This window comes from Trichechus manatus, unplaced genomic scaffold, assembly GCF_000243295.1.
Source record: "Trichechus manatus latirostris isolate Lorelei unplaced genomic scaffold, TriManLat1.0 scaffold00116, whole genome shotgun sequence".
Taxonomy (NCBI): Eukaryota; Metazoa; Chordata; class Mammalia; order Sirenia; family Trichechidae; genus Trichechus; species Trichechus manatus.
This window is the reverse complement of record NW_004444052.1, coordinates 5,160,584-5,175,477: the sequence shown is the minus strand read 5'-3', so window position 1 is coordinate 5,175,477 and position 14,894 is coordinate 5,160,584. Positions and strand designations below refer to the sequence as shown.

Below are 14,894 nucleotides of genomic sequence, written 5' to 3'. Positions count from 1 at the left end.
TTACGCCCACACATACTAGATTTTCTGCTTAATATCCAATTCAAGCTACAACTTAAGTGTTTTTTCTTAAGTATGGTAAAATTAAATGTCATGCACCATGTCTAGGTTAAAATGCTGGTTTAAGTATCTTACTGATCACATTTCTGGTAATCTGTAATTGCTTGGACGGATTAATTTATATATATATATATATACACACACACAGTGAAACCTGTAAGATCCGAAACTCCACTGCCTTGCTACCTTTGACAGGGTGGAGTCTTAATCACTTTTCTATCACTTGTTGTAGTCGAAAATATTCTACTTTTCCTTCTCTGGCAGGTTTCTGCCTTACACAGGGACTGGCTTTCACAGAGCTTTAGGAGCCCTGGTGGTGCAGTGGTTAAGAGCTCAGCTGCTACCCATAAATGTCGACAGTTCAAATCCACCAGCTGCTCCTTGGAAACCCTATGGGGCAGTTCTACTCGGTCCTGTAGGGTTGCTGTGAGTCGGAATTGACTCAACAGCAACGGGTTTGGTTTTTTGTATACATACGAACCCTGGTGGAACAATGGTTATGCACTCGGCTGCTAACGAAAAGGTCAGCGATTCAAACCCACCAGTGGCTTCGCAGGAGAAAAAAAACCTGGCAGTCTGCTTCCACACCTAGGAAACCCTACGGGACAGTTCTACTCTGTCCTACTGGGTCGCTATGAGTCAGAATCGACTCAGCGGCACACAACGATACATAAATATGATTTTGCTTTTCCTACATCCTACTCAACAACCCTAAGTGTAAATCAACTGAGGAAAATGTCTTAGTGTCCATCAGTTATTGCTAAATGTAGATTTATAGTAATAAATGCTAATCCCGGAGGCTGATTTGATTGTTGTCACCAAAAAGCCTAGTGATTTTTTTAATTAAAGTGGGAAAACAAAAGTGAATATGTAACTTACTACTTCCATCGAACAGTTTTCCGCAAGAAATACATGGTATTCACTATTTAAAAAAAAACAACAAACTCGTTGCCATCAAGTTGATTCCCACCCCCTTAACGGACAGAGTAGAGCTGCCCCATAGAGCTTCCAAGGAGTGCCTGGTGGATTCAAACCACTGACCTTTTGGTTAACAGGTGTAGCTCTTAACCACTGCGCCACCAGGGTTTCCATTAACTATTAATAACTATATAATGTTCTCCGTGGTTCACTGAATCCCTGCTATCTCTCACCACCCACCTCACCCCAAGGCTACTTTACATATGCATATCAGCAATAACCTGGACATTCCCTGCTATTTTTCTTACCTAAAGCAGTTGCTTCATGGTTAATGAGTTTACATACTTCTTGTTTGCTGGGCTTTCAAGCATTAAGAGTTCAAATTGATTTCACTCTAAAGTGCCAAGAGGTGATCATAGACCTTGAATGGGACATGTATTTGCCTAATACTCCATTTCCCCAAGATGATTCACTGGCAACATCTTAGGAGGGGTCCCGACTTCAGACTGCTCAGGCAGAAGGGGGGGGGGTTGTGTTCTCCGTGTTTGTTTAACCGTGTGATGGAACCTGTAAGAATGGAACAGGCTGCTCAGGCAGAAGGGGGGGGGGTGTTCTCCGTGTTTGTTTAACCGTGTGTGATGGAACCTGTAAGAATGGAACAGGCTGCATCCTCTTCCAGTGTTTCACAAATAACCCTCTGGAAATTAATTCTATTTCACAAATTCCATAAGAAATTTCCTATGTAAGTTTTCTAAAGTGTGAAATTGTGTTTGAGTGTTGGGTAACTTTAAATAGTGTTGGGCAATTACCACCCCCCACCCACTGCCCCCAAATCCTGACGCTTAGCAGATTCAAGCATAGGCAAACTTTGAGGTGGTTAAGGTCAAGCTCAAGGAACCATGAGTGGCACAAACAGTTAAGCACTCAACCACTAGCTGAAAGGTTGGCAGTTCAAACCCACCCAAGGTACCTCATGAGACAGGCCTGGTGATCTGCTTCCAAAAGCTTATAGCCTGGAGAACCCTGTGGAGCAGTTCTGCTCCACACACATGGGGCCACCATGAGTTGGAAATGAAATTCCCTGACACCAATTCTCTAACCCCATCCCCATCCCCGTCGACAGCATACTTGGAACTTGAGCAAACGTATGGTCACTATTCAAGCTTTGGAGAAATTAAGGGAGGGAGGTGGCATCTATCTGCTGGTATATACCTATCCATCATAATAGGAAATTGTCACCAGGCAGGTACAGAAACTACCGAAGATTTCAGAATCGAAAGGGGCCTTGCCTTCTAGACCATAAAGACTAAGCACCCTTGTATCTAAGGCAAGGAACAACTGGAGAAGTCAGAAGTGACTTAAATGCCATGCAAGTCATTCATGGCAAAACCAGAACAAGAATCCGGTCACCACAGAAGCCAATTCCATGCTTGCTTTCGTATGGTGGCTGTCTCATTGCCTCCCTCACAGCCTTGGGGGTCCCCTTTCTTCACTCTCATGAAAACAATAAATAATAAATCAAGGGGTAGAATAAAATGATCGGTAGTTCCACAATTTACACACATCGGGTTTGTTTCCATAAAATCTTTTCTTCCTCACCTTCAAAATCAATTCTATTTGTCTTTACTGTGTTTTATTCCACACATTTGTTTTTAAATCAATCCATGGCACCTACATTTTTACAGAGTGCGTATCTGTAAATACAGTAAGTTTTTGGTTTAGCCTCTTCCAAGATAATTTACTGACGCTGATCCAGCTATTTATTTTAAACAGATAATGTTCACAAAAATTGAAGGACCCCAGTTTATACTTTTTATCCAAATATATTCAAGAAAATGTCCAATACAGAGTGTTGTGGTCAACCCAGGTAGTTCTAAGGGTGGGGTGGAGGGGACAAAGTAAAAGAAAACCAATAGTCTTTATGACTTCTTTTTAACTGTTTAACTTTATTACTGTTGCACCATTTATACAATTACATATAATTTCAATGCATCCATTGTACATTTTTTTGTGTGTTTTTTGTTTTTTCCATTTTCCAATGAGTGGTGTGTTGGTGGTGTCTGTGACACAGAATGGAAGAGAAACTGGAACTGCAATGAACGCAGACTTTTTTTTTTTTTTTCCACTGACCAATAAACAGAACTACAGGTGCACCCAACCACGGACATGCATTAACTCGTCGTGAGAAATCTAGGTAGGCTAAGTAGGATGACAGAATGTTTGTTACTCCCAAAAATATCTGGAGAGAAGAATGGGGGGTTGGCATGGAGATACTTGTGGACAAGCTAAGTGGGCTCTGTCTGAAAGCTGGCATTCATCCACAACATTTAAAAAAATATCAAAATAAGAAAGGCTGTAAATTAAAAAGAAAACACAGAAAATACTGCTTTCATAAGATCTGATTGCCTTGGTACAGGCCCTGTGGGCAGCAGAATCAAATGCATCGCTCCCAACCCCCGTTATAGAAGAAGATACTCGGATCTTAGCGGTGGGGTGCATGGAACAGCAGTTCAGGTACAAAAGATGTACCATACTTTCAGACATTTATCTTCAAAATCCAGGACTGACTGGTAAAGTTGACTGAAGGTATATTAGATATTTCCCCACAAAAATACTATTTGGATTCTCCCCACCCCCTCCCTCCCCTCCCTTGATGGGACAACATTCTTTTTTTTTTTTTTCTCCTTGGGCAGTACATATCATTACTTGCAATCAATTTGAAACAAGTTAGTATAGCAGAGAAAGAAAGAGAGAGAGACAGAGAGAGACAGGTTGTTTTTGTAAGTGGTATTTTTTTTTTTTTCCCATAGGCTGTCCTTGTTACTCTTTCACTGCTACGGTTTGATCCGAATTCACTGCTGGGGTCTCAGCAGCTTTAGCCTCTTCTGCTGGGGCTGCAGGGGCCTGGGCCTTAGGGGTTGAACTAGGTGCTTCCGTCGCGGCGGGGGGCTCCTTGGAAGCTGGGGCAGCCTCAGTGCTGCTAGGTTTTGAGTCTGAAGCTGGGGCCCCGTCACTTTTTGTTTCCTGGTCGGCAGGAGCTGCGGGAGCCTCAGTCTTTTTGGGTTCCCCTTCCTCCTCGCTCTTGTCATCCACTTTAGTGGGTGCTGTGGTTTCGGCCTTGGCATCAGCACTGGCCTCAGATGCTTTCGGGGCATCACCGCTGGCAGCGGGAGCAGAGGCTGCAGCCTGCTCTTGCTCTGTATCCTTCGGGGGCTCGGGTTTGGCCTCCGCCGCCCCCTCCGTCTTCTCTGGCTCTGCCTTTGGCGCTTCTTCCTTGGCTACGGCTGTACCTTTGTCACCTTCTTTCTCTTCGCTCTTGTTCGCAGTGTCCTGGGTGTCCTCCGGCTTCTCCTCCTTGCCCTCCTTCACCTCGGTGGTCTCCACAGCCGCCTGGGTCTCATTCTCCTTCGCGGTTCCCTCCTCTTCGGTTCCTGTCCCTTCAGCCTTCTTGTCTTTGTCCTTGGCTTTCTCATCATTCACACTGTACCCCTTCTTCTTCTTGCTCAGCTTGCCTCCCATCTTGGAGTTCTGTAACGAAACCCAAGGAACACAAAACAGAAAGGGTTACTGGTCAAGTATGAAGACTAAATACTTGGCAACAATTATGGGTGGTGGTTGTACAACATGACTAAGGTAATTGAGATCACTAAATTGTACACCTGAAAAAATGTGGAACTGGCAAATGTTGTGTTATATACATTTATATATATATTTACAACAACAACAACAAAACCCACGAAGGCTAAAGGAGGCTGCAGTTGAAAAAAATAAAGCTCAAGTGCAGAGCACTTCATTGCAACAAGGTTAAGAAATAATAAGCTGAAATCAAAGAATCAGTGACGAGAGACGAAGCCTGTCCGTAGTAAAGAGAGGTGGAGCAGTATTTGTCTCTTATCCGTATTCCTACCTCTAATTCAAACTCCAAGTGTTGAACGCTCATATACAAAATGGCGGTGGCAGCCATTTTACATCTAGAATCTACTAGTCAGCACGGCTTCATAATTTTAAAATACTGTCCAGAAAAACTGAACAGCTGTGATAAAGCACACATCACAATTTTCTAGAAAATAATCTCAAAATACAAGCTGTTTTCAAACTCTCTTATTTATATATGAGTCCATCTAAGCAAACACGTCTTCAAAGACCAAAGTCGGGTAGGATTCCATCTACATTTTTAGGAAGCAGAACCAGTTAAAGGAAAACTATTGCCCAAGCCATGAAAAGCACAGCTTCCTGCTATGTTTTATAAGTTGTGTTTGATTTGTGCTCTTTTAAATGTGTTTTTGGTTTTAAAGAAATTCCATAGTAATATAAAATTCTTCTCTGTTATTACTTTGCTGATTAGAATACAAACTATATATATGCAAGTTGGGTTGTCATTAACAGCTTTTTCACTCAACATGAAGCCTCCAACTCCCTTGAGGCTGCCACTGTGATTCTGGCTTAAGAATCTGATTATATTTGAATCCTGAATTTTTCTCCTCTGGTATCAAAGCATAAATCCACGTCAATCCACAACTGTTGCCAGAGCTAAACACGTACGGCTTTTTTTTTTCCTTCAAGTGCATTTTGATGGCATCAGATATCAGTAAGAACTCACTGAAACACTGCACTTTGGAGGAAAATTTGTTGCTTATCCATGATAAAGCATGACTTTCAGCCTGGTAGAAAACACATTCTATTATTTCCTTTAGTCCCCACAAATAAGCAAAGTCCAGTAGAGAGAGAGCGCATGCCTTTCCCTGGGCCCCAGTGGAGGTTATAGAGTACAGGTGAGACCACCTGATTCTGTCCCAGTCAGGGTCTACCTCTGGCAGAATGGGAAAGCACTCTGTTATGCATTGAACTGTGTCCCCCTAAATGTTATGCTGAAGCTCTAACCCCTGTATCTGTAAATATGACCCCATTTGGAAATAGAAGTTTTCTTTCATTATGTTAATGAGGTCATACAAGAGTAGGGTGAGTCCTAAATCTAATCCCTTCTGAGTGATGCCTTATAAAAAGAGAGACACCATCTGAGGATCCCTCTTACAAGCCAAGAAACACCCAGGGCTACAGACGCCGAAAGGAGCCCTGGTGGCACAATGGTTTAAGAACTCGTCTGCTAACCAAAAGTTGGTGGTTCGAACCCACCCAGCAGCTCCACAGGAAAAAGATCTGGCAATCCGCTCCTGTAAAGATTACAGCCTAGGAAACCTTATGGGGCAGTTCTGCTCTGTCCTATAGGGTTGCTATGAGTTGGAATCAACTCAACAGCACCTAAAAACAACACAGATGCTGAATAAGACAAGGAAGGATCTTCCCCTAGAGTCGATACAGAGAGAGCATAGCCCTACCGACACCCTGAATTTGAACTTCTGGCCTCCAAAACTGTGAGAGAACAAAATTCTGTTCTTTAAACCACCCATTTGTGGTATTTCTGTTACAGCAGCACTTAGCAAACTAAAACATACTCCTTCTCCAGTCATCTTTTTCTTTCTCTTTTTATAATGTCATCCATTTGGAACAGAAAATTTGCTGTTGATTCATTATACTCCCTGCAATTATGATTCATGATAGTGAAATACCTACATTTATCTTATTTAAAAGTTGGGTGTTGGGTACGAGAGCACTATTCTTCATTCAAAATTTGTCTCACGGCTCTATATGCTAATTTTGTTTCTGGAATGACTTTAATAGCTGGGGAGAGAAAAAGCAATATACTGAAAAGTAATTAAAACACTGTTCCTATTCTCAAGCAAAGTTTTTATTATGTTATCTATCTAAGAGAGAATGTCTCTTATACGTCTTAAAAAAAAAAGGAGTGGATTTTGGTCATAATTCATTTTAGACAACCAATAGGCTCTAATTGATGTAAATTTTGGCTATTTGTTCCTCAGAAATGAAAGCGAACATATATGGTACAAATACAATTATACATACTTTTATCCCATAAGAAGTCACAAAGTAATAGATGAACATAAAGAAATAAATTGGACCAATATTTTTACATTGCAGTTTATAATTCTTTTTTTTTTTTAATTGGCTGGTATGCATGAATGGTCTATAATAAATATAATTCCATCTCTGATATTTTAAGATACACTTTGGTACATGAGGTTGAGCTAAAAAAAATAGAAACACTGACACGTCAGCCATTACTGTCCTCTTCCAATTCCATAATAGAAACCCAGACACCAATTTCGAAATTACAGAACAAAAGGCAGTTTAAATATAGTGTGTATTGCCTACACAACATAGAGTATTGCTTTCAGGCATACCCAGCATGAAATTCTATATAGCTATCCCCACAGGTTTAAAGTTCACAAACCTAAAATCTAAGTTACTAAAACTGGTTTTCTGAAATACAGTTAAGGTCACAGTCTACTCTTTGTTTCAAGCCCAGCTGCAATTAGTTTCCGGGTAAAAAGTGAACATACTTTGTCTCAAAACCTATTTGTTTTTCAAACACGAAGTTGATAGACACTCCTGCTTTTACTAATTTACAGTGTTAGTTATAATGACATATCAGACAGAGGGTTTTAGAATCCCCTAGAACTCTGCAAAAGCAGGGTAGTCTGGCCCTTTGCCAAGATGATTTGGGTGAAGATCTTGCCTAGACCCAGGGGTAAAGAATATTTATAATTTTAAATCTATTAACTGTTTCCTAGGAGGTGTTAGGAGTCCCTTGGTGGTGCAAACGGTTAAGTCTACCAACCGAAAGGCTGGTGGTTCAAATCCACTCAGAGACACCTCAGAAGAAAGGCCTGGTGATCTATGTATGAAAAATGATCACAGCCATTGAAAACCCCATGAAGCAGTTCTACTCTGACATACGTGGGGTCACCATGAGTCAGAATCAAATCGACAGCAACAGGTTTGGTCTGGTTTTTTAAGTGGTGTTAGGCACAGTCTTAATCCTAAACACATTACCCTAAATCATTTCAATTAACCTTCTCAGTAGTACCATGATAGTATACCATTAGCCTCTTCCTTTTACTGATAAGGAAATTCTAACTAGCTGAGTTCATAGAGCAGAAGCTATAAGCAAAAGGCCAAATCCAACAGAATTAGCTAAGGCAGGATGGCACCTGCTAGGCGGTCAGACAGAACGTCACTAAGAACCAGGCAACTGAGGCAGAGCTCTCGTCCCCAGAATGTAACCCACCGTGGGTTACAGGCTGATGCAGCCTGGGATGATTCAGAACTCAGGATGTTGCCAGGATAAGGAAGAGATTTTGTATGTCAGGAACTCTCTGGCCCTCAACGTTTCATCTTCCTATGTGTGCCAGTGAAACTTTGTATCAAGATCCTTAAGAAAGAAGAGAAAGACAGGGGCATAAATCTTATTTATTTCTCTCATTTCTATGACTTCCAATTTTAAAAGAATTCATTCCATGTAGAAACTTGGAAGTTGGATCTGCTAAGTTAAAAAGAGAATTTAAAAAAAAAAAAAAAAAAATACGGCAACTGGTAATCCACCCTGGAAGTTACTTAAACGTAACCTAAGCTACAGTGTACAGTGTACCAGGGCCGTGACTGCCTTTGGATTTCTCCACATTCAGGGCATTCCATGGCCATTCTGTGGTCATTCCGTGCCACAGCAAGTAAATCTGCGGAACAATGCAGACTGCACTGTGCCAAATTCTATTTGTTTATACAATAACCAAACACTAAAGTTGATTTCTTAGTCATGACATTTCAAAGGAAAGTAAACTCAAGAACTGTCCTTCAAAATTACAAGAAAATTTTACACCAAAGAGTTGAAACAATAGACTTATGTCTGAAAATTGACACTGAAAATAATTAGAAATACAGCAGTAGAAATAGAAACTTCAGTGTGTTTAATCTGGGAACTGTTGGAAAAGTATTATCTCAAGAAATCTTTGCATTATGGGGCATGGTAGACTCATCAGATGTCAATATGAATCTCAGTGGCACAGCAGACACACCCTGAATCCTTGGGCAAGTTACTTAACCTCACTGTCCCTCCATTTCCCATAAAATAAAAAACATCAATCTTGTGAGAACTTAATGAGTGGAATCAGTGCAACGTCTGACATTTCCCAGTCCCACAATAAATGCTAGTTGCTTTCCTTCTCTTCCAATTTTTCAATTCTTAGATGATTCTGTACTGGTAAACCCTATGCACTAGGCTGAATCGTGTCTCTTAAAAAGTCATGTCCACCTGGAACCTCAGAAGGTGACCTTATTTGGAAATAGGTGTTTGCAGATGTTCATGAGCTAAAATGAAGTCATACTGAATTAAAAAAAAAAAAAAAAGGTTGACATCCGACTCATGCCAACCCCACGTGTGTCAGAGTAGAATTCTGCTCCATACGGGTTTCAATGGCTGATTTTTCAGAAGTAGATCATGAGGCCTTTCTTCCAAGACACGTCTGAGTGGACTAGAACCTTCAACGTTTGGGTTAGCAGCTAAGCATGTTAATGATTTGTAGCACCCAACCAAAAACCAAACCTGTTGCCGTCGAGTTGATTCTGACTCAGAGTGACCCTATAGGACAGAGTAGAACTGCTCCATAGAGTTTCCAAGGAGCAGCTGGTAGATTCAAACTGCCGACCTTTTTGCTTAGCAGTCGAGCTCTTAACCACTTGCACCACGAGGGCTCCTGTAGCACTCAGGGTCTGGGTCTCCCTAAATCCAATACGACTGGTGTCCTTATAAAAGGAGGAGAGAACACACAGACACCCAGAGGGAAGATGGCAATGTGAAAGCGGAGGCAGAGACTGGTAGGATGAAGTTACAAGTCAAGGAACGCCAAGGACTGCCAGTGACCACCACAAGTTAGGAAGAGGCAAGGAAGAATTTTCCCCTAGAGCCTTCTCAGGGGAAGATGCCCTGCCGACACCTCAGTTTCCAACTTCTGCCCTCCAGAACTCTGAGACAATAAATTTCTGTTGTTTTAAGCTACCCAGTTTGTGGTAATTTGTTACAGATGCTGCAGGACACTAATACACCCTAACAGAATAGTAGAATATAGGTACACCTCCCAAGCCCCACAAGTTCTAGTATCCGGCACTATAAGTAACTGTAAGAATCACAAAGAAGAAATAAGTAATTGAAAGAATACATCATCAAAAAGATGCTTTGGTATGCGTGCTCTGAGCATGCTGCTGTTGATTCTGTGTATGTTAAAAATAAGAAATTTGTCACCGTATTGCTAGTATTAAAACTGGTCTACTTCTTTTACTTGAATGGTTTATATACTTAAAAAAAAATTCACAAGAGGTTACAAGTGTTTCTTTTTTATATTAAAAGAACATCATACCGAGAAATAATTTTCCAGAGATAATTCTAGATTAGTCATCAAATCTGCTTCCTCCTCACTTGAACTAGTAAGAGAGTGAACACAGCCAAAATATCCTTTTATCTTTTATTGTATTCTCATGGCCTTTTCATTACATAGAGCAAGGGGACCAGAGAAAACATCATTTCAGACACCAGGGCAGAAAAAGAATCCAAATTCTTTAGTTAAGACTCATGGGCTCCCTCAAATTTTATACAAGAAAGGTGAAAAACTTGATCTGCATTTTACCTATGCTAACAGCCTAAACATAGGATGTGTGTGTGGAAAGGTAACATTGCCAAATGCCTTTTTTTCCCTTGCTACTTTCCGCAAATGAAATTTTCTTCTTTTATAAAATATCAAATAGCTTAATATTTTTAAGGTACTAACATACAGTTAAGGAGCCCTGGTGGTGCAGTGGTTAAGCACTTGGCTGCTAACTGAAAGGTCCATGGTTTGAACCCACCAGGTGCTCTGGAGGAGAAAGATGTGGCCGTCAGCTTCCATATAAAGATTACAGCCTTGGAAACTCTATGGTGCAGTTCTACACTGTCCTACAGTGTCACTGGGTTAGAATTAACTTGACAGCAAAGGGTTTGGTTTTTAACATACAGTGCAGGCAGTCCCTGGGTCACGAAGGAGATCTGTTCCTGAGTGTCTTTTAGAATTTGTAGGTAAGTCAGAACAGTTGCTTGATTCTAGATCTTACTCAGCCTTACTTTAGTGCAAGGAGGAGCCCTGGTGACGCAGTGGTTAAGCACTCAGCTGCTAACAGAAAGGTCAGCAGTTCAAACCCACCAGTCTCTCCTTGAAAACCGTATGGGGCAGTTCTACTCTGTCCTATAGGGTTGCTAAGTCGGAATCGACTCGACAGAAAAGGGTTTGGTTTTTGGTTTTTGTGCAAGAAAAGGCTCAGATCCTTTTCAATGATATAAAGCTGCATACGCAGTCAGTGAAGGTGATTGTGATGAAGAATTTGTTGCAAGTAAGGATTGGTTCAATCGTTTCAAAGTGAGGGAAAATTTACTTACCATTAAAGTGCAAATAATAGTTGTCCGTAAATTGGAGGTGCTTAGCCCAGGGATTGCCTGTATTTTAAATCTCCCACAACTGTTTTGTGACTAATCCTATTGCACCCTTCTTATGAAACCAAGACTCTATCCTGTTAATTAAGATCCTGGGTGGCACAAACAGTCTGCGATTACCTCTTGTTAGGTGCCGTCAAGCTGGTTCTAGCTCATAGAGACCCTGCTTTCTGGACAGAACCAAACACTGTCCAGTCCTGCGCCATCATCACAACCCCTGCTCTGCTTGAGCTCATCATCGCAGACACTGTCAATCCATCTCGTTGAGGGTCTTCCTCTTTTTCACTGGCCCTCTACTTTACCAAGAAGCATGATGTCCTTCTCCAGAGACTGATCCTTCCTGACAACATGTCCAAAGGACATGAGACAAAGTCTCATTTTCCTTCCTTCTAAGAAGCATTCTGGCTGTACTTCTTCCAAGACAGATTTGTTCATTCTTCTGGCAGTCCAGGATATATTCAACATTCTTCGCCAGCACCACAATTCAAAGGCATCAATTCTTCTTCGGTCTTCCTTATTCATTGTCCAGCGTTAACATGCATATGAGGCGATTGAAAACACCATGGCTTGGGTCAGGTGCACATTCGTCCTCAAAGTGACATCTTTGCTTTTCATCACTTTAAAGAGGTCTTTTGCAGCAGATTTGTCCAATGGAATATGTCATTTGATTTCTTGACTGCTGCTTCCATAAGTGTTGATTGTGGATCCAAGTAAAACGAAATCCTTGCCAACTTCAATCTTTTCTCCATTTAATTACCAACCTAACTGTGCTCAACTACTAACCTAAAATTTGGTGGTCTGAACCCACTTAGCAGCACTGTGGAAGAAAGGCCTGGCAATTTGCTTTAAAGATTACAGCCAAGGAAACCCCAAGGAACAAGCTCTACTCTAACACTTCAGGGCAACAAGTTTGGTTTTTGGTTTTAGAGCTAGTTAACTGATGCCCTGCGTGGCACAGTTAACACTTGACTACTAGGCAAAAGGATGGCACTTTGAACCCACCCAAAGGCACCTCGGAAGACAGGCCTGGTGATCTCCTTCCAAAAGGTCACAGCCTTGAAAACTCTGTGGAGTTTTTTCAGTTCTACTCTGAAACACATGGGGTCGTCATGAGTTGGAATTGACTTGACAGCTATGGGTTTGGTTTTTTGGTTTGGATACTAGAATAAACAAACATTGCAGAAGAAATGGATTAATGTTTTGTTTTTTGGTGAAGAGAAGACAGGACACGTCATTCTATGACTGTTAGCTGATCAAAGCAAAGTGGGAGGGGAAGCAGGAGAAGAGGGGGAGGCCATGGAAGGTTAGAGGGAAGATCAATGCAGCATGGATCACACCAGCCCGGGTCTTTTTTCTGCCTACACCTCTGTAAGGTAACTCAGAAAGAGCTTGCATAGGTGTAATAATACATGTAATACACACCCACCTCTGGAGATTGACTTCATAGAATTGTTGTTAGCTGACACCATACACTCATTCCCAGCACACAAACTTTTCTGTATTTATTGGCCAAAAATTAACTTTCTATAATAAATGAAAGTGTGCATTTATGAACTTCCATGAAACTTCTAGAGGCACATTTCTCTAAACTTCTTTATGCCTAGAAAGGCACATAAAATAGCAATTTCCCAGCCAGGGAGGCTACGTAGGGTGAAGATTTTTGAGACTTCAGAAACAACTGCATAAAGTCAGTAATAAATGGTCTAAAAATGAGGTTTTCATTCTTCCTTCAAAACAAGTATTAGAAGGATTCTGCTCAGGCTTGGGGCTTACAAATATTTCTTTTCTTAGAAGGAAAGCCTGTTTACAAGCTAATGTTGAACTTTATAGAAAAAACAAGTGGTCCTACATATTGCCACTATCAACAAAAAAAACAATCCCATTGCCACTGAATTGATCCCGACTCATAGCGACCCCACAGTAAACCTAAAAAAAGATAAACTGACTCTTACTACTGAGAGCTTAAACTTTATATAAACAATTTCTCTGGGGGATTAAGGATAAAAAAATAATTAGGAATTTTGTAATCAAGATAGTGTTTAAAAGACAGAGATGATCAATTCTTTGTTCCTTTGGCTCCAAGAAACCTATCAGGGAGCAAGAAAGAACAGAAGAGGTTCCTGAGCCACTCAGATCATCGGAGCAGTGTTTATTTTGTGCACACGATCCACAGTACAAACAAAGCCAAACTCACTGCTTTACAAACTGAATTATTATAGAATATCATTAAACAATCACAAACCTTTAAAACTGTAACATGATTTGGAGTCCCCGGGTGACGCAAATACTTAATGCACTTGGCTGTTAACCCAAAGGTTGGAAGCTCGAGTCCACCCAGACATGCCTCAGAAGAAAGGCCTGGTGAACTACTTCCAAAACAATCAGCCATTGAAAACCCTGTGGAGCCAGTTCTACTCGGACACCATGGGGTTGCCATGAGTTGGAACTCACTTCATGGCAACTAGTTTTTTTTTTATAATATGATTTAGCTTCTGACATAATCAACTCACCCAGGACTTTCTTAATATGCATTTAAATTTTTTCTCGCCTTATGTCATGGATTGAATTGTATCCCCCAAAAATATGTGTATCAATTTGGCGATGCCATGATTCCCAGTATTGCATGATTGTCCACCATTTTGTCATCTGATGTGATTTTCCTATATGTTGTAAATTCTATCTCTATGGAGCCCTGGTGGCAAAGTAGTTAAGAGTTACAGCGTGCTACAGCTGTTAATCGAAAGGTTGGCAGTCAGAATCTACCAGCCGCTCCTTGGAAACCCTATGGAGCAGTTCTACTCTGTCCCTATAGGGTCGCTATTTGTCAAAATCCACTTGATGTTAATGAGATGGGATTACTGGCAGTTATGTTAATGAGGCAGGATTCAGTCTACAAGATTAGTTTGTGTCTTAAGCCAATCTCTTTTGAGATATAAAAGAGAGAAGCCAGGAGAGAGACATGGCGACCACATACCACCAAGAAACAAGAGCCAGGAGAATAGCGCATCCTTTGGACCCAGGGTCCCTGTGCTTAGAAGCTCCTTGACCGGGGAAGATTGATGACAAGGACCTTCCCCCAGAGCCCAGAGAGAGAAAGCCGTCCCTGGAGCTGCGACACTGAATTTGGACTTCTAGCCTACTAGACTGTGAGAGAATAAATTTCTCTTTATTAAAGCCATCCACTTGTGGTATTTCTTGTTATAGCAGCTAAGATAACTAAGACACCTTAGAAGAAGCCAACCTGTCAACATAGCCTAATGAATTAAAATTTAGTCTTTTTAGCTTGAAAAAATACAGGTGAAAGGGAAAATGACAATAAGTCATTTAGGAAAAATTAAATATATTTTAAAATATTTTCTTTAAGACCTGTGTCAAAAACAAGCCACTTGGCACTCAGTGTGATGGTTTGCTGAACACGGCAGTGTGCTGGGTGCTGGTGCCTGCTCTCACAATTGGCTGTAGGACTCTGACCAAGTCACTTCCCCTCTGGGCCTCAAACTTCCTAACCTGCAAAATGAAGCCATTGGACCAGGTTATCTTTAAAGTT

The 14,894-nt window shown here is 41.1% G+C and overlaps 1 protein-coding gene across 3 annotated transcripts in view; it reads right to left on the bottom strand.

Moving 5' to 3' along the window:
* Positions 1-2,910: 2,910 nt before the first annotated feature.
* BASP1 (brain abundant membrane attached signal protein 1) overlaps positions 2,911-14,894 on the bottom strand; it is a 68,579-nt gene continuing 56,595 nt past the window's right edge. For all 3 annotated transcript variants that reach the window (XM_023738404.1, XM_023738403.1, XM_023738405.1), the window contains one exon: positions 2,911-4,503. In XM_023738404.1, the coding sequence (XP_023594172.1) occupies positions 3,796-4,494 (699 nt within the window). In that variant the 5' untranslated portion in view covers positions 4,495-4,503 and the 3' untranslated portion in view covers positions 2,911-3,795. The remainder of the gene's footprint in view (positions 4,504-14,894) is intronic.